The sequence below is a fragment of the Artemia sp. Qi Xiang Cuo genome, chromosome 11 (assembly GCF_049724085.1).
Source record: "Artemia sp. Qi Xiang Cuo chromosome 11, ASM4972408v1, whole genome shotgun sequence".
Taxonomy (NCBI): Eukaryota; Metazoa; Arthropoda; class Branchiopoda; order Anostraca; family Artemiidae; genus Artemia; species Artemia sp. Qi Xiang Cuo.
In genome coordinates this window covers 53,366,545-53,387,416 of record NC_142804.1, presented here as the reverse complement: position 1 = coordinate 53,387,416, position 20,872 = coordinate 53,366,545, and the positions used below count along the sequence as shown (strand labels likewise).

Below are 20,872 nucleotides of genomic sequence, written 5' to 3'. Positions count from 1 at the left end.
TTCTTTCCGAATTTGATTAGAACTGAGGATGTGGATAGAAGATTACCTGCGAAACTCGAAACTGGAGATACGTATGGGGAAGAGTGTATTTCCATCAAGAACTAAGCCAGATGTGGGAGTACCTCAAGGGAGGGGGGGGGGGGTACTAAGCCCAATCCTTTTCCTTATTTATTGCAGTGATATAAATTTTGAAAACATTCTGGGATGCAAGCTGTATACGTATGCTGACGATATTGCACTTGTTGCAATATTAACAGATAAGCGTGTCCTGCAAGCTGCTGTCCAGAAAGGTCTTGATTATCTCAGTGTATGGGCAACTGTCAACAACATGGAATTCTTTCCAGCTAAGTCAGCAGTGCTCCTCTTCACAAGGACAAAGACTCACTCTCAACACCAAGGCTTTCAATCAATGGTACCCCTGTTCCACCAGTTTAAAAGTTTATCTATCTTGGGGTGATTTTTGACACTGCACTCTCATGGACTCACCATGTGAATCATTTAATTGGAAACCTCAAGAGCAGAGCCGACTTTGTCAATGCTATTTGCTTATCTAAGAGAGGAGCCCCTTTCTCTGTTGTCACTCAGCTTGTGGAGCAGGTGTAATAAGCAAGCTAAATTATGGTTGCCGCCTATACCGGGAGATACCTGCCCAACTCCTGAAAAAACTGGATAAAGCCCTGCATTGCATACTAAGGAAAATTATTCGAAGCCTTAAATCAACTCCCTTACCTACAATATATTATGAACTGGGACTGACAACACTAGAATGAAGAAATTAGAAGCACAAGATTTTACATGAAAGATGTTGATCCCAAATGGCATTATCTACAAAGAAGTTCTTAAAACATATGATCAGAACCAAAGATTCCCCTGAAATTAACTCAAAACGGGGTGCTAGGTATGGGGAGAATTTAGTATGTCAGTGTATGGGGAGAATTTAGTATGTCAGTATCCATTCAATAATTTCTTATATTATTGTGAGAAGTCATTCAAGGAGAAGGAGAAAGAGGATTTCTTTCTGAGGTCTCAGAGCCAGATCCTTGAATTGTATGGTTATGGTACCCTACCTCCTTATCTGTTCCACCCAGTGAGGCACCTGGATATAAGTATATTCAGGCTTAGAACACGCCATGCTCAAATTAGGAGCGTTTTATTTAAATAGAAGTCAGTAGATTCTCCCTTATGTGAGGTCTGCAATGTGGAAGAGGATGCTAGGCATATTTTAATCTATTGTATAAAGTATGAGACACAAAAACTGCCATTGAAAAAAGCTTGCTTTAAGTATTGTGGTGCATTTACACTCAGAAGTATAATGGGTCATGCACAGGCACCACCGTGGGCAAGACAAAAAAATCTATGGAAGTATTAGGTCGCTTTATTGTAGATACTAAATTTATCTAAGAGTGGAGCCCCTTTTTCTGCTGTCACCCAGCTTGTGAGAGCAGGTGTAATATACAAGCTAGATTATTGCTGCCTCTTATACCGGGAGGCACCTGGCCAACTCCTGAAAAAACTGCATAAAGCCCTACATTGCATACCAAGGTAAATTCTTCGATGCCAAAATCAACTCCCCTACCTACAATATATTATGAACTGGGACTGACACAATATATTATGACTCCTGATTATGACAGAATGACAGCCAGATGGCTGAGATTTGACGTGGAACACTAATTACACTGAAAGGCTCTGATAAAATCGAGGAGACGTGCACAGCAGGCCGAACAGAAGTGCATGAAACAAACAAACAAACAACATCGGTGCTGGCGCGGAGAATCTTGGTATTCAATAATAGCCAAATCATATAAAAGTGCATTCACTGGGAAACTTACACAGCCATGTACGTCTTTAAAAATCAGGAAAACACAATAATTCAATTTTTAATGAAAAACACCTCCAAATGCAGTTTTACGCTCGCCGGACACCGAGTTTGAAAATAAAGATTGTCTGTGAAAAATTAGCAAAAAAGATATATCATCACAGAGCTCAAGAAACTGCAACTTTTCTGGTTGCTATAGCGACAAAAAACACTGACATAAAATCTAAGCGACAAAAAACACTGACATAAAATCTAAGCTATAGATATTATTATATAGATATTATATATTAATATAGATATTATTAAATAATTTAAGATTAAACGCTTCAAATTATTAGTTAATTGAATTACCTACAAACATACTTTTTAGAAAGACCAACTAGGCTATCCTATTCTGTTATATTTATCCCTTTGGTTGATTATTGAAATATCGAGAGAATCCTTATTTTCCTCTAATTAAAAAATAATCCCTTTTATTACTTAATTTTTATATGTTCCCACTAGTCAATAATTGTTCAATTGCCCTACTGAATATAACGGTTATACCACCTTATTGATTGTTGTATTGCTCGACACTCAAATGCAGATAAAACGGACGTTATAACGTTTGGTTGGGCTTATTTGTAAGCTAGAAAAGTTTCTGCTGGCTTCCTTACAATTCTGGGTGGCAACAAAGCAGACAATTTAAGCAACGAAAAAAATCTTTATAACCGCATAACAATCAAAAGAAAAATCATAGAGAAATCCTGGCTTTCAGGTATGTAAAAAAAAATTTTCATTTTGATGTCGTTGGTACTTAAATAGTCAGAACCAGAAGGACCAAAAATATATATATATATATATATATATATATATATATATATATATATATATATATATATATATATATATATATATATATTTTGGTCCTTCTGGTTCTGACTATTTAAGTACCAACGACATCAAAATGAAATTTTTTTTGCCATACCTGAAAGCCAGGATTTCTCTATGATATATATATATATATATATATATATATATATATATATATATATATATATATATATATATATATATATATATATATATATATATATATATATATATATATTGGTCCTTCTGGTTCTGACTATTTAAGTACCAACGACATCAAAATGAAATTTTTTTTTGCCATACCTGAAAGCCAGGATTTCTCTATGATTTTTCTTTTGGTTGTTATGCGGTTATAAAGATTTTTTTCGTTGCTTAAATTGTCTGCTTTGTTGCCACCCAGAATTGTAAGGAAGCCAGCAGAAACTTTTCTAGCTTACAAATAAGCCCAACCAAACGTTATAACGTCCGTTTTATCTGCATTTGAGTGTCGAGCAATACAACAATCAATAAGGTGGTATAACCGTTATATTCAGTAGGGGAATTGAACAATTATTGACTAGTGGGAACATATAAAAATTAAGTAATAAAAGGGATTATTTTTTAATTAGAGGAAAATAAGGATTCTCTCGATATTTCAATAATCAACCAAAGGGATAAATATAACAGAATAGGATAGCCTAGTTGGTCTTTCTAAAAAGTATGTTTGTAGGTAATTCAATTAACTAATAATTTGAAGCGTTTAATCTTAAATTATTTAATAATATCTATATTAATATATAATATCTATATAATAATATCTATAGCTTAGATTTTATGTCAGTGTTTTTTGTCGCTTAGATTTTATGTCAGTGTTTTTTGTCGCTATAGCAACCAGAAAAGTTGCAGTTGAGACACTTTGAGCCTTTTTTTTGATGTCATGACATCCAAACAGACCTTAAATTAGAAGTAGTTCCTTTGTAAAATTATCTTTTTTTTTGTTGGACCTTTAACTTTTGCCTCAGCTTGTCTTTTGTCATTATGAAAGACATGTCGCCGAACCTTTGTTTCTTTTAATTATTCAGGTGGCGGGACAAAAACTTCATTTTCTTCCAACGATTTATCTAGTCCAAATTTTTGATTTTCAAAGCTATGGTAGGCATTAATGACCACCATTATTTCTTTTAATTGTTCAGGTGCTGGGAAAAAACTTCTTCTTTTGCCTCGGCTTGTCTTTTGTCATTATGAAAGATATAACGCAAAAACTTTGTTTCTTTTAATTGTTCAGGTGGTGAGACCAAATTTCTTTTTCTTCCAACGATTTATCCAGTCCAGGTTTTAATTTTCAAAGGTATGGTAGGCATTGATGATGTTATCCATGTCAAAATCCAAAACCCAATCACCATCGATGTCATAAGAAATGCTTATATGATGCACTAACATAGTACAAGACGTCATTTGCAAATACCAAAACTAAGGCTCTTAACGAATTTTTCCGACTTCTGACCTATCTAGACCGTTTTTTAAGAGAGAATATCCCAAGATACCAATTTCTTCAAAAAAATATGGAGCTGTTTTCGAGAAATAGAACATATAGGGGAGAGTGGTATATGGAGGGACATATTTTGGAAAACCTCCAAAATGTATGGTTAACATTGGAGTAGAAAAATGGTTTATAGCTCAAATGAAAGCCCCAGAACTGCTGCATAAACTGTGATTTTTCTTGTATAGCTAGAAAAAGGGGGGGGGGGGTGTCCCTGCTTATACCATTTGTCCCACTAAGTACCAGGGGTGGTATATCTTGGGACACGAGGTGGTATACTCTGGGACATAGTAAAAAGATTCATGTTTTGGTCAAAAACTTTGACTTTTTATTTGCTTTTCCAGCTCTTCCAACGGTCCCAACTTGTCCTCAAGCCCTGTCACCCCGTGCTTTCTTATCGTTTCTTTCGGATTCTTGTTCTTCAATCTGTTTTTTCACAGGAGTTTCAGTAAGAATCTTTGTAGACTTTCTTCCTGCCTCTGCCACTCAGTACACGTGGCGTGGCTTGCACAACTGCAAAACAGATGTGGGACTCGTGGTTGTCCATCATCAGAAGCTTCGGGTTTTCAGGGGAAGTATGCAAGTAAGTCTTGAAACTCCTCCAGCAGAGTTAGCAGGAGCACCAGTTAGCATGTGAGGTTGAAATTACTTGCGTGAGAATATAAGGTATGGGGAAGGTACTGCCCGCTGGCAGAGATAGACTCATAGACTCATAGACTCATTTATTAATAAACAACTATCGTAGCCGTGGCCGAAGCCCCGACTAAATGGCGCTGTTTAGTACATTACATAAAACTGGTCACTGGCGGTTTAAATAACTGACAAAAAAAGGCACGAAAGAATTGCTGTGACGGGTTGTTCGACACTTTGGCGGCACTAGTTGATTTTTATGGCGGGTGTTGGCGGTGATAGGTGCAGGAGGGGAAGCGACGAACGGTGTTTCTGGGACGAAAGAAGGGACTGCCCAAAATTGCACATTAACTGTAAGCGCCTATCACGCAACGTTGGCAGTCGTAAGGTACTAAGGGCAGCCTCATAAGAGTTGTATTTCGGGCCTAGTATCACTTTCACTGCCCGTTTTTGAATGGCTTCCAGATCTTCACTTAGGTATTCAATATTATGAGCCTGAGGGCCCCACACAGGACACGCATATTCAAGGATTGGGCGCACATACGTGACGTAAACCGTCTTCAGCTGACTTTGTGAGAAACCCAGTCGGCGCAAGGTAATTAGCGACTGTAATGCGTAACTACCTTTTTTCACCAGACCGGCGATGTGCGCGCTAAATGAACAGTCATCACTGAAAGTAACCCCGAGAATCACTGAGGTTGAGGTAGTAGGGTACCAAGGAACCGGGCATGAGAGGTCACGCTTAAGCGGATTAAACCTCATGACTTTTGTTTTATTCATATTAAGCTGGAGGTCGTTAATGCTACACGCCTCGAGAAAAGAGTTCCTGATCTCACTGCTGAACTGGGGATACACGTCTGACTTTTCAGCAAGATATTTCAGAAGTAGGGAGAGATCGTCCACGTATTTGAATCTGTCTTCAAACTCGAGGATAATGTAGTTAATTACCGCTAAAAACAAAAGAGCTGCCAGCTTAGTGCCTTGTGGTGCGCCACACGTTAGTTCAGCCCACTCAGAGTTTAAGTCACTAGGGAAGAGAGCATAGACACACTGACAGCGGTTACGCAGGAAGTCAACAACTAAGAGCAAAATATGCTTCCTAGCGCCCATCTTTTTGAGGTTATTTGCTGCTGTATAGTGGCGGATCAAGTCAAAAGCCTTACGATAGTCGACTAAAAGCAGGTCAACGAGGCTACTGCCTTTGTCCAACCACTCGGTAATCAGGTGGTAGAGACGTACTAGATAATGCGTCGTACTACTCCCTTTCAAGCAGCCGTACTGAAACGGATCTAGGGCTGGCTGAACTTGGGCTAGGAGCTCTCTATAAATAAAAGATTCAGTCACTTTAGCCATATTAGGCGTAATAGAAATCGGACGAAGCTGATTGCAGGACTTCGGGTCTTTGACTTTAGGTAAGACGCGGACGTAGGCTTTTTCCAAGCACTCGGGAATTTGTGCTCCTTGAACGACTGATTGATCACTGATGAGAGTGGTTTTGCTAAAAACATAGAATATTCTCTTAAAAGTTTAACTGGCAATTCTCCTGGGTAAGAAGCACAGTTGCTTTTTAACTTTTGAAGTTCTTTATACACCGCGAACTCTGATACTTCAACGATTGTATCTTCAGAGACGTCAGCAATGAGGGCTTCGATTTCGGCTTCAGTGAAGGACGGGTGAGTAGTACAGATTGAGGTGAAAAAGGCGTTCACTTCGGCTGATTTTATCAGCGTTTTGTCGTCTTTCTGTATCTTAATTTCACTGGTGGTACGTTTACCGGTAAGACGCTTGACTTCAGAGTGCCACCTACGGGGCTCACCTTGAAGGAGAGGCGAGACTTTGTCATGAACGTACCTTTTCTGCGCTGCTCGTAACAGTTTAACAATGCGGTTACGAAGTTTGTTTGCTTGAACAATATCCCCACTGCGATGTAACTGGCAGCGAGTTAAGATAAGCTTCTTTAGATCGGGTGTTACCCAAGGTTTGTCAGTATCACTAACAGTTATTTTTTTCTCAGGGAAATGTTCGTGATATTTACATGACAGCAAAGAGTTGAAAGTATCAACTTTCTGGTCGATATCTGTCATAGAGCAAATCTCATCAAAGTCAAACGTCCCAATCCACTGTCCAAAGGAACGAATTGCCTCTTTAGTCATAGGTCGAGTGGTAATTTTTACTTTACGTGGTGCTGGAAGGCCAACTTTGGCCTTCCAAAGAAGTGTGTTATGGTCAGAGTTATGCAACGGACCGAGAGAGAAGGGTACTTCGTAATAATCGGGAATGTTCGTTAAAATAAGATCTAATATACTACCACTGACGTGAGTAGGGATTGAGACAACTTGCTTAAGGTCAAGCATGCTGGAGACCCATGCCTTATTAGTCTGATTGAAATCACCAGCGATTACAAAAGCAGGCGCTGCGTGTCTGCGGCGTAGGTCATCAGTGCAGTTTTGGATATACTGGATCAGTTCTTTTCTGTTCTTTGCACTTTCGGGGTAGTAAACTGCAGCTACAACCAAGCACGAATATCGCTTTGATAGGCGCTTTGGTTTGCATTCGACCCAAATTACTTCATGGCATGATTCACTGGGCTGACTTAGTAATTTACAAGGTAAGTCTTCCCGAAAGTACAGTCCGACCCCACCGCCTCGTCGGTTAATCCCTCGGTCGCGTCTCGTATTAAAAAAACACTTGTACCCCTTGATATGCCCGGTTTCATCGTTAATATCCCAACATTCTGTGATAACAGCAATGGGGGAACTCGTCTGTTTGAGAACTACTTCAAGTTCGTCGGTTCCAACCATAGTCACAAGCACGCCACGCTCAGTTGAGGTTACTTTGCCCACTATTTTCCTACCCTTCTCGGCAAAAACCTTTGGAGGAACATGAACAGTGGTGACTGAGGTATCATCACAGTTGAAAATGTTGCTTGTTGTAAATGGAATTTTTTTCAAACCTGACTGCAAGTTGGAGAAAAACTCCTGTACATTGTGCTTGTTAATGGTTGTGGCACACATCAAACTTATCGCCTCTGGCTTTCTAGGTGAAAGCTCTGGGTTTCGAGCCCGAAATCCAGCTAGTCAGTCTATGCCGGCTTCTTTGGAGTTTGTACAATTGTCTTGGACAGTCTTGTTGTTTGCAACGGCGTAGTTGTAAGCAAGGGTTCTGGTGTCTCAACTGGTCAGACCATAACACATTCTGCTCGCTTGCAGCAGGTATTGAGAGAGTGATGCTTCTTCAGGCGTAAGAATAGTAGCAAATTCGAACTGTAAGAATTCATACGGTGTTGCCGGGAGGGGGGGGGGGGATGAGGATGTTAATAACATGCCTACGCCACTCAGAGAAAAAGAGAGAGAGAGAGAGAGAGAGAGAGAGAGAGAGAGAGAGAGAGAGAGAGAGAGAGAGAGATAGAGAGAGAGAGAGAGAGAGAGAGAGAGAGAGAGAGAGAGAGAGAGAGAGAGAGAGAGAGAGAGAGAGAGAGAGAGAGAGAGAGAGAGAGAGAGAGAGAGAGAGAGAGAGAGAGAGAGAAAGAGAGAGTTGTGAGACTTGTGGTATTCTCTGAACTCAATATAAGACCTGAATATAATTACAAAACATTATCCCTAGAACGGCAAAGCCGCCTATGGGCTGTGGGTAGATTCTATCCGTAAACATGCTATTTCCAACCAATGCAACCCCTCACTGTTTGCAACATCACCTCAAATGAATCAACTTTATTACCCTTTTCTCTCCCCATCAATTTCAACCAAAATTGACTCACTCGTAGAACTACGCAGTTACAATTTGTGACTTTAACTGCCCACGCAATAAAAGAAAAAGAAAATGGTGTTATCGCTATTGAGAGAAAACTAAAGATTACGACAAAGAAGAAAGGGGATAATTACAAAAAAAAAAGAAAAAAAAAGAAAGGACATTTATCTTAAAAAACAAAAACTGAAGGTTCCAACATGTGGTATATCATGCCCCACTACATACCACTTGTCCTTGTCCCACTATATACCATGCGACCTCTACTTGCACATTGTGTCTGATTTTTCTTACTGTTGCATGTTTTTCCACAAGATGGCCACACGACATGACCTGATGTTTTAGCTTTCGTTTGCTATCTTACACACACAATTTCTGCAAACAATAACAAAATAAAGCACAAAAAACAATTACCCAAATATTTTTTTGGGAGTATAGCCGAAACTTTGAGATCGATTTTCTCAAAAACGAAAATAGCAACTTACCAAAATGATAAAACTGTCATGTCCGTCAGTAAATGAACTATACTAGGTAACTTTATTGGATTTTTTAAAGAATGCTAGATGGCAGATAAGTACTATGTCCCACCTTATACCCTAAACTGCATATACCACTTACCCCTGCACGTACAATTATTGCTCACATATATACAGGCTTATATATGTGAACGCAGACAATTTGAGCTTTTTCTTGACTCTCTATGATGTTCCAGTGCCCCGCTATCTGAGGAAAAGGAGAAAAAAAAATGCGGTATATGCAGAGTATCATGGTTCCAGCCACTTTTCTTGATTTTCAAATCGGTATATTTCCCCTGTTGTTCAAGCCCAGAGACTGTAAGTTTCCTATATATAGGTTTCGAACAAGGCGGTCCTAACAGTGTACTTTGTTTTCTGATATGCTTCTAGTTTCAGGAGTTATGACCTATTTCATTTTTTACTATGGGGCGTGATCGTCTCTTACTAGGCTGCTAGCTACCGCTGCAACCCGGATTCGTTATAATTACTAAATACTAATAACCTACGACTATGACGTCATTGATCAATCTTGTACATGAAAAATGGGGTTTTTCATAAAAAATGATTAGATTTAAAAAATTATTTTTTTTTAATTAAAAATAATTTTTAACCACATCAATTTCCTTCAAAATGAGCGATTAAACAGCTCCCTATAATGTTCCAGGGCCATGCTATCTGAGGAGAGAAATGATGATGTATATGCAGAATATCGTGGTATCAGACACTTTTCTTGATTATCAAGCCAATATATTTTCCTTGTTTTTCAAGAAAAGAGACGGTAAGTTTCCTATATAGAGACAAGCCGGTTCTAATAATTTACTTCTTGTATTGATCTGATTCTATTTTTAGGAGTTATGGGTTACTGTAATTTTTATGAAGGGACGTGATCATCTCTTACATAGTTGCTAGCTACCGCTGCAACCCAGACTGGATTATAAAATATCATAAACAAATTATTATTCAGCAGTTATTATAGGCTTTACTATTCATTCTTTACTTTAAAATTCCAGCTATATCCAATGAAACTTACAAAGTCCCGACTTATAATAAACTAAATCGATCCTTTATGTAAATATATGCAATGGTACTGCTGCATAATTGTCCTTTACTAGGTTTCAGCTTTATCCGATGATTGAGCCTTTGTATACTGTCGTCATTGATCAAAATTGTACATGAAAAATGAAGTTTTTCATATCAAATTGATTCTACTTTGAAAATATTTCTTTTAATTACAAATGGAACTAGATCTACCAATTTCCTTTAAAATAAGCCACTGAACAACTCTCTACGATGTTCCAGTGCCAAGCTATCTGTGGAAAAGAAAAAAAGAGAAAAAAAGATGTCGTTTAGGCAATATATTTCTCTCGCTAATCAAGCCAAGGGACAGAAAGTTTTATAAATAAGGGTTTCGGACAAGGCAGTTATAATGGTGTACTTTCTGTTTTGATCCGACTCTATTTTTAGGAGTTATGGGTTATCATATTTCTTAACATTGCATTTGATCGTATCTTACTAGGTTGCTAGCTGCCGCTGCAACCAGGATAAGCAAAAACTATATAATTAGCTTTACTGAATAAGACGAGGTGGCCGAGTGGTTAAGGCGTTTGACTAGAAATCTAATGTGCTCTGCACGTGTGGGTTCGAATCCCATCCTCGTCGACTTATTTTATAGTTAGCTTTATTTTTATAATTTAATTAAGGCGTTTGACTAGAAATCTAATGTGCTCTGCACGCGTGGGTTCGAATCCCATCCTCGTCGATTTATTTTATAGTTAGCTTTATTTTTATAATTTAATTATTATCATTACATTTTATTACTTTTAATTATTTTTTTATCATTATTTTTATAAATAACTTTATGATGATGTGGCCGAGAGGTTAAGGCGTTGGTCTGCAAATCTAATGTTCTCTGAACGTGTGGGTTCGAATCCCAACGTCGTCGATTTTTTCTATTGTCAGATTTCTTTACGAATAGCTGTAATTTGTTCAGAAATCCTGCACGCGTGCGTAAATTAAGATTACAATAGATTGGATTATAAAATATCAGAAACAAATATATAAACAAATTATTATTCAGCAGTTATTAGGCCTATAGGCTTTACTATTCATTCTTTACTTTAAAATTCCAGCTATATCCAATGAAACTTACAAAGTCCCCACTTATATTAAACTAAATCGATCCTTTATGTAATTATATGCAATGGTACTGCTGCATAATTCTCCTTTACTAGGTTTCAGCTTTATCCGTTGATCGAGCCTTTGTATACTGTAGTCATTGATCAAAATTGTACATGAAAAATGAAGTTTTTCATATCAAATTGATTCTACTTTGAAAATATTTCTTTTAATTACAAATCACACTAGATCTACAAATTTCCTTTAAAATAAGCCACTGAACAACTCTCTACGATGTTCCAGTGTCAAGCTATCTGTGGAAAAGAAAAAAAGAGAAAAAAAGATGCCGTTTAGGCAATATATTTCTCTCGCTAATCAAGCCAAGGGAAAGAAAGTTTTTTAAACAAGGGTTTCGGACAAGGCGGTTATAATGGTGTACTTTCTGTTTTGATCCGACTCTATTTTTATATTTTAGGATCCGACTCTATTTCTTAACATTGCATGTGATCGTCTCTTACTAGGTAGCTAGCTGCCACTGCAACCAGGATAAGCAAAAACTATATAATTAGCTTAACTGAATAAGACGAGGTGGCCGAGTGGTTAAGGCGTTTGACTTGAAATCTAATGTGCTCTGCACGTGTGGGTTCGAATCCCATCCTCGTCGATTTATTTTATAGTTAGCTTTATTTTTATAATTTAATTATTATCATTATATTCTATTACTTTTAATTTTTTTTCATCATTATTTTTATAATTAACTTTATGATGAAGTGGCCGAGAGGTAAAGGCGCTGGTCTGCAAATCTAATGTTCTCTGAACGTGTGGGTTCGAATCCCAACGTCGTCGATTTTTTCTATTGTCAGGTTTCTTTACGAATAGCTGTCAATGTTGAGAAATTCCTGCACGCGTGCGTAAATTAAGATTACAATAGGCTAAACAGGAGCTGAAACGTAGAATTCTTAGAAAGAAAACTACATGACACCCACCGTCATAACTAGTAATACCTATGCAATCCTGATTAATATAAAATCACAGACAGGAAAAAGCCTATGGCTTTTTCTTATTTGGAATAATAAGAGACAAAAATCAGAGAATAAGGCATCTAACTAAGTCCAACATGAGCAACACTTTGTTCTTTACTAGGTTTCAGCCATGTCTACATTCATGATACAAATGAGACTTACGTAATCCCAATTTATGATTAACTAGACTGATCCTTTATATAACATATATCGATCCTTTGTGTATTATAAAAACCACAACGCACACGGTTAGTTCAACCCCCCTCTCTCCATACCCTGGAGTTTTCTATTTAATATCCTTAGCCGTTTCTAAGATAATATAGATATGCCATTTTGACAACTTTGATGCACTCATTGTCTTTTCCTTTAGCCCATTTAGCCCAACATCACATTCACCATTCTCCAAAAGTTTCAACTTAATCCCCCTTGCGATTTTTGAGATATTGCCGATATACCCTTTTAACAACCTATATGTATTTACTGTCTTTTGATTCATCCCAAATTGCCCTGAAGGTTTCAACTTATTCCACTTGATTTATCCCAACTTGGGCTTGAGTTTCCTTGGGCTTGAGTTCGTTCTTTACTATAATTTTGACCTAAAACCATTTTTACGGGCTTAGGGCTATTTCTTGTTCACTAAAGGACGTGTTCATCTTTTACTAGGTTACATTTACCACTGCAACCACAATGAGGGTAACTATCTTTTTTATATACTATATATATATCAATAATTAAAATAAATTTGTGCCATTTGTGTAATACTATCTTATCTAAAGATAAGTATGTTTTGCATCATCATCTATATAATGATTCCTTATAACCATTAAATTACTATGGGCTACAGGTATAGACCCCGGCGCCATGCCGGCGTATCGACCGACCGCCGCCAACGAGAGGCCCGGTCAAACGCCGCCGAAGTGTCGTAATGCCGCCGGCGCGCCACAGGCACGCCGCCGCCGGCAGAGGCGGCGGCGTTCGGTCGACTTTAAATTATTTTTACGGCAATTCTTTATTGCGTCAACAGCAAAGTCGGAGCTTTTCCTTCTCGTGTGGTTTAGTATTTCGATTTTCCTGATAAGAAATCAAGCAGAGCTTGCACTATCCCCAAATTTTCGGGTATTTCCCCGAAAATCTATGCGTCACCCCGAAAAAAATTTTGTTCCCCGAATCCCTGAAAATCACGCAATCACGGTGCCACCCCTAGTGATTTATCACCAGTGACTGTCCCCGCCAAATATTACTTTGTATACCATAATTCTTCACTGCTCTCTTGTTCATTAATTTTTCGTCTCTTTTGTTACTTTGCATAAAAACCAGACAGATGCAATATGCTATTGCAAATATTGCAATATACACAGTTCTTCATATGTTGACAAAAAAGTATCGTCTTTATGAAATGAGTTTAAATAATTTCGAATGCAGTTTCCCAATCGCTATTTCTTACATCATTTGTAGCCAATAATTTTATTTTCAAGTTAAATAGAATTATAGAACACATTCACTACTATACAGCTTCAGCCTTTTGTTGGATTTTGAAATTGACAGCTGACAGATTGTTTCTACAGCTGAATTGTAAGTTTCCAGATTTTTTTTTTTTTTTTTTGCTTTTTTTAGATAATATTTTCTTAATTTTTTATACACAATTATTTGACATCTTATTTAAAATACAATATTCTTTCCGTAAAATTTTTACCCCCCCCCCCAAAAAAAAAAACAGCCTTTGGTTGAGACAAAATTTAGCTATAGACTAGGCTATGTACAAGGTTGGGGAATTAAAGATTGAACCAGAAGTTACCCCAAAAATATGATTCATAAATAAATTGTAAATTTTTGCCTATAGGGGAGGGGGATAGGGGGCTGTCATTTTTAAATGATAATAGGCTACCTTATTTTTTTATTGAAAGCAGGGATGTCAAAAAGATAATTATTTTTTTCATTTAAAGTGGAGACAGAAGAAAATGATATCAAATTCCCTGGGAAACCATTGAAATATTTTGATAGACCCAGGGCCCCCCATTAGGACTTGTTCATTGTCTTGGCTATTTTGCGATTTTTCATAGGATACTAGCTTTATTTGGCTTTTGTGTGAGCTCCCTTTTATTTCGATTCTTTGGATCTTAGGGAATGCCATGGCGAATCTATCACTCAGTTTTCCAAGAATTTGAGGTATATCTGAATAATTTCGATATTTTTGTTGTTGTCTTTGTACCCCTTTACTCATACCCTCAATTTTTTTTTCAAGGAACACTAAGCTGTTTAACGTTATTTTGTGTGTTTGTTTGAACCATATAGTGACCTTGTTAATTATTCAGTAAATTATTTTTCTAATGAAAGCTGAGACGGTATCCTATCAAGGTGGTATCCAGAAGGGAGGGGGAGGTATTATATTTAATTGATAATAGCTCGAAATTTTATTTATTGAAAGCAGGGATCCCAAGAAGTTCATTTTTTTAATTTAAAGCAGAGACGGCATCCTATCAAGGTGGTATCCAGAGGGGGGGGGGGGTATTGAGCTATCATATTTAAATGATAAAACCTCGATTTTTTTTTAAAGCAGGGGTGCCAATAAGTTAATTTTTTTTTTTTATTTAAAGCAGAGACGGTATCCTATCAAGAAGGTATCCAGAAGGGGGACCTAGGGAGTTATTATATTTAAGTGATAGTACCTTGATTTTTTTTTTTTTTTAATTGAGAGCAGGGATGCCGAAAAGTTGAAAATTTGACAAACATTAACAAGATTTTCGTGAGTTATACTTGATACAGCACATGCTTGTTTTTATCGTCCAAAGAGAAAGGGACATATGCGTCCAATCCGGTTTTTTTTCCTATTGATGAAACGGGTTTACTTTGAAAACATTCATTCATATGTACCAGGCAGATTCACACTAAAACGAATCGGTGTGACGAAAGCGAAATCGACTTCCCCACCTAACGTTGCGCTCGAGTAACAATGGAGCCCTTGGTCCAGAGCCCAAGTTACTTAAAAGGCCAGGTCATAATAAAAGCTTTCAATTTGGGAGGTTCAAGGAGGAGTCTTTGACAGTCTTATGACCTCAGGGTACTAGATGTTGCAACATTCTTACGTATCTACAGTGGATTAAAAATTTCGATCGCCCCACACATGATGACCAAAAATATGCACAAATTTAACATTTGGAATATTATAACACTTTTTTCAAAGCTTTGAAGAAAAGCAAAAAAGTCTAAATACCCCTAACTACGCTTGAAAGATATTTTAAAAAGAAACTCTTTTGAGATTTCCATGGAAATGACCATAGCAGAAGCTTTGAGCCTGGGTGGGGATCAAAGAGGAGTCTAAGTATTTTGACCACAGGTGACTTATTGTTGCGACTTTCTTAAATTTGGTAATTCTTGTGAGCATTTGGAAATCAAAGCTTAAACTCAATAACTGATACTAAGTGTCCTAATATTTTGCTTGGATTAAAAGTGACGAACTAGGATGAACATTTCAACATCTTCCTGGAGCTACTTCAGTCTGCATATTATTTCATTTAATTGCACTTAAAACGGATGAGCTTTTCATTTTTTACCTAAGAAAATAGCTGGCACTTCATTTTTCTTCATAGCCAATAAACTATTAAGTGTTTTTTGTGTCATTGTAATTAAATCTTTCTCATGTAAGGTGTTCATCATGTATTTTTCAATTTGATAAATTTACTCCTTTTAGATACAGTTTATAATTTGACTGATATTAGGTATTTATCAGTTTATAATTTGGAATGAATCCCCAAAACAAAAAATGAATAATATCCAAAAGAGCAGCCGAAAGCGACAAAAAAGCAGCAGTTCAGCCTTAGCCTACATGACATATATTCTATAAAGAAGCCAAAAAAACTTTAAATGCATTTTTTTTAAATTTTTATTGAAAACAATTTTTTAATAAAATAAGGCTTATTGGTAATCCAAAAGAGCAAAAAAAAAAAAAACAATCAAAACAAAAGTCACCCATTTCAAATGTTTTAAATTTGACAAAACAGATGTAGGCAAAAGGAACTAAGAAAAAATTAAGCTTCTAAGTTCAAAGTTATATTCAAAGTTTTTACCCAGATAACTGACGAATTTTGTGATACGGTATTTGAAGTTTTATATGCAGTAATGCTCGATGAAAAAAACTACTAATTTTGATAATTATTTATGTTAAGAATACATAGCTAATAGATACTTCAACTACTCGTATTATGCAAGGGTTCTGAAACGCCACAGCCATTTCGTTTCTACCAGATTTCTACTTCTCTTGATGAACAACAAAGAAGACCAGTTTCCAGCCAGCGACTTGTGAATGTTTTATCTCATTGATAGGCCCAAACCTTTTTTAAATTTACGCTGTTTTTTGATAAAGGCAGTTCAACATATTATTATTCGCAGTCAAAAGTGATTATATTGGCGGCGCGCCGCCACCATCATACTGGCAGCAGCCTGGCGGTATCTTACCCGCGGTGCGGCGTTTCAACTGTAGCCAGTACATTTCCCTTGTTCTTCAATCCAAGGGACTATAAGTTTCCTATATAAAGGTTCGGACAAGGCGGTTCTAACTGTGTAATTCGTTTTTGATCTGATTCTAGTCTTAGAAGTTATGACTTATTTAATCTTTTACTATGGGGCGTCATCGTCTCTTACTAGGTTGCTAGCAACCGCTACAACCCGGATATAATGATAATCTCTTACTAGGTTGCAAGCTACCACTGCAACCCAGATCGAGTTAGTAGAGGCTAGAGTTCGTTCTTTACTATAAATGAAATGTAATGAAAACGGTGTTCCAGTGGATGAGAAGTGGAATTTAATTGTGGAATGTGTAAGGGGAGCCACTGAAGAGTCGGTTGGTTATGCAAAAACGAAGAGTAAACAGTGGATCAGCGATGGCTCGTGGAAAATCATGCAAGGCAGGAGAGAAATTAAGATCCAGCTAGACAGCTGTGATAGTAACGTCACCCCTTACTACAAAAACCAACTCAAGGCCCAATATAAACAAATCCACAAAGCTGTAAAGCAGTCCACAAGAAATGACAGACGTTGGTTTTTGGAGACAAAAGCAGCCAAAGCTGAGGCGGCTGCCAGCAAAGGCAACAGTAGAACGGTGTATCAAATAACCAAAGAGATCACTGGCAACTTCCAAAAGCCGACATGCGCTGTTGAAAGCAAGACTGGCGAACTACTTACGAGGAAAGAAGATATTGATAACAGATGGAGAGAATACTTCAACGAAGTACTAAACTTTCCTCCCTTGTGAATCCCATGGAGCCTCTGCCCAGCGTTCCGCTCTTCGATCTTGGAATTAACGTTGAACCCATTAGCCTACTGGAAGTAAAAACCGTACAACGCAACCTGAAAAACGGCGAAGCATCTGGAATTGATGGTGTACAGCCTGAACTATTAAAATATAGCGCCTCGGCCTTGACGAAGCCTTTCTACGAAATTTTGAATCAGATTTAGGAATCCAAGAGTGTCCCAACTGATTAGAAGAAAGGAGTTATTATAAAACATTTTAAGACAGGTCGAACCGTGAATTGTAACAATTGGAGAGGTATCACTCTACAGTCCATAGGAAGTGAAGTTCTCTACCAAATACTCCTGAATCGCATTCAGTCGAGAATTGACGAGATTCTGAGAGATGAGCAACACGGTTTTGGTCAGGTAGATCTTGTGCTGATCTGATATTCAGCCTAAGAATTCTAATTAAAGAATCGAACGAGTGGAAAACTGAAATATCAATAGTGTTTATTGATTTCTTAAAGGTGTTCGATTCTGTACATAGGGAAACACTATGGAGAATACTACTATATCATGGACTTCCAGACAAGATTACTAGCATTATTGTTGCTTTATATACCGCCGTACGAACCGACGATGGAGATCTGACAGAATGGGTCCAATAAGGAATGATCGTATCCTTCCTGAAAAACCTCCTAAATAGTAGCTGCCATAAAATACATTAAAACATATCAATACCATTTTGATTTTCTTGTAGAATATTCTTGCTTCCTGTGAAAGTTGTTTTTGTTTCTTGCAATCCATATAATGGAAGAATACGTTATTGTTTAGAACACCAATGCAGTCCTAAAACAGAAATATGTGATATTAGACAATCATCAAGAAAAGGACATAGGCTACTTACTTGACTAAATTGATCTATAGGGCTTCTGAGCATCAGGCTTAAAAATCTACCTAACCATGGTATATTTTGGAACAGGGTTAATAAGCCTTTTTTTATCCAATAGGACATTCTGCATGCCAGTGGCACGTATGGAGGCAGATGAAGATCCAGCAAGCTCTACAGAAAAATATTGGGGGGGGGGGGCAATGTGGTAAGGGCACCAATAAGCAAACTTTTGGGGGACCCAATGTGATACGGGCCCCAATAACCGACCAAATCGACAAATTTATTAAAAAAAAAAAAGAATAAAAAACAGAAAAAAACAAGGAATGAGGGCGCCAGAAAAAAATCCGGGGATGTCGGGGTCCCCCCGGATCCGTCAGTGTGAACATCCCACCTGTCCATTAGGGATTAAAAGCCTCAAATATTACGATTTTTGTTTTCTCTTTTTTTATAGTCTTACTTTTGAGGCTGGTATACAAACATCCTCAAAGCATTTCATCTTTTTTACTTATAAATTTAAATAAATAATTGCAGAGAATTTATTCAATTTTTTCTCAAAAAAAAAAAAAATGACCGGTTTGAGCAGTACTTTGGCTTTTATTATATTGAAAGGAAACTTCTCAAAAATTTCTTTATTTTCAATACTTAGCACAAAATGTTTAACCAATTTGGAGCATTTGAGGGGAGCAGCTACACTGCATTTATTTGCAGTAATTTCGCATTTTTCTTTTAGTTTAACTTCACTGTTTGTTGCAATTTCTGTTTATTTTAGGGTTCACTTTTTCATTCATAATAATCCTGTTTATTTACAGTTTGATACCTTAAACAAGATCATTTATGTTTGTCATGTTTCAAATGTACTCTTCATGTCTTCATGTCATGAATAAACTGCGTCTCCTTAGAACTTTAATGTCTATTTAGAAGGCTATTTTTACTAGCTAATGCTTTAAGATACAAATTAATAAAATCCTAAAACTTCAAAAATTCAGAAGGCACTGTTAAAAAATAGGAGACTAAACTGCCAATAGAAGAGTGCTGGTGCAATATGGTATTCCAGTAAGGCCTCACTACCTTAATTCAAAACCCATTTGGATTTTGGATTGATATTTATGCCCTGACAAGGATAGGTTGGGTATTAAAGGTTGGAACTGTTCCGGTGCTATGTGATGGTTTGAGGTTTCTGCCCGTCATAAATTCCTTTCTCTATCCCTATCCCCGGCAGGGAAATCCTGCTTGTGGCCTCATAGTGGCATCAGGGTGGATCTTTCCCGAGTTTTCCAAACCAAAACTGTGAACAACAAAGCATTTGCTCTGGCTTCTGATTAATGACTAATTCATTTGGGTCTGGTCTGTTTTGGTGGGCTTATTTGGGCTGAAAAACCCCTTCCTAACCAAGTTATCTATTATAGGTCGCCTACCCATAGTAGCATAATATTTGTTGGCGTGAATATATAACAAGCCAAAGGTAAAACACTTGAGGTTGTCTGTGCAGGATTTCGACTCTTGTTAATAGAAGAGCATCGCCAAGTGTAGAAAATCCATGTTATGACTAAGATGGGCCCAGGATTGCACAAAGCCTCCATTCAACTGGAGGTCCCAGGGATTTCTTGCTGTCTGGTTCTAACCTGGCTTAAGAGCTTCATTTAGACATGAGAAGATGTGTTAGTTCCCATCCTTCACTGGTTGTGGGACCATTGTTTTTTTTTCAATTTCAATGATTTAAAGAATATGAAAATTGTGACATGGAATGTTACAACGTTAAAAAACAATTATCGTATCGACGTCTTGATCAACGAATTCAGACGCTTCGACCTGGACTTATTAGGAGTTTCAAATACTCAAATCCCAGGGGTGGAAAATATGAAATTAGGAGACATAGAATATATTTACTAAGGCAGGAAGGATGTGGTGCAAAGGCGGAGAATATGGCTCACGATGCATAAAGAAGCTACAAAGTCTTGTTTAGGTTGGGAAGATATAAATAATTGAATGCTAATGGCTCATTTTATGACAACACAGTGCAGGGTATCAGTCATAGTAGTACATACCCAGGCAGAACTGATAGCAGTGCCTCAGGTGAATTTTACTTACAGCTACAGGAACAAATACACCGGGTCCCAGACAGAAATATGACATTTCTATTAGGAGACTTTAATGCCTGGGTCGGTAGAAATAGGGATAGATGATATCCTAGCCAAGGTAAATTTATTGTTGGAAAAGAAAACAGTAATGGTTAAAGACCGCTGCAATTTTGTAGGTATAACAATCTAATTATAACCAATAAAGTATTTAGTCATAAAATGCCCCATAAGTTAACATGGTATTCACACAATGGTAAGACAGCTAATCTTATTATGTTATTGTAAACCGAAGACTGACAAGATCAAAACAAGATATTAGGGTTATATGAGTGCGGTTATTAGTGTTAAAAGTAAAGGTCGCCACTTAGTAGTGTCTAGAGTTAAATAAACAAGTAGAAAGGCCTCAATAGGCCGACGAGAACCACGTGGTTTATGGTTTTCTCAGTGAGAATGAAAAAAA

General features: G+C 37.3%; 1 protein-coding gene and 2 non-coding genes across 3 annotated transcripts in view; 2 read left to right on the top strand and 1 right to left on the bottom strand.

The window, feature by feature from the left end:
• The window catches only part of LOC148947138 (uncharacterized), a 71,163-nt gene that overhangs the window by 19,080 nt on the left and 31,211 nt on the right, over positions 1 to 20,872 (bottom strand). The window contains exon 10 of the mRNA XM_089096518.1: positions 18,184 to 18,291. Within this exon, the coding sequence (XP_088952644.1) occupies positions 18,184 to 18,291 (108 nt within the window). The remainder of the gene's footprint in view (positions 1 to 18,183; positions 18,292 to 20,872) is intronic.
• On the top strand, positions 10,657 to 10,738 carry TRNAS-AGA (transfer RNA serine (anticodon AGA)). Its single transcript has one exon. It is a non-coding gene; the product is annotated as a tRNA-Ser (tRNA).
• Positions 11,777 to 11,858, top strand: TRNAS-UGA (transfer RNA serine (anticodon UGA)). Its single transcript has one exon. It is a non-coding gene; the product is annotated as a tRNA-Ser (tRNA).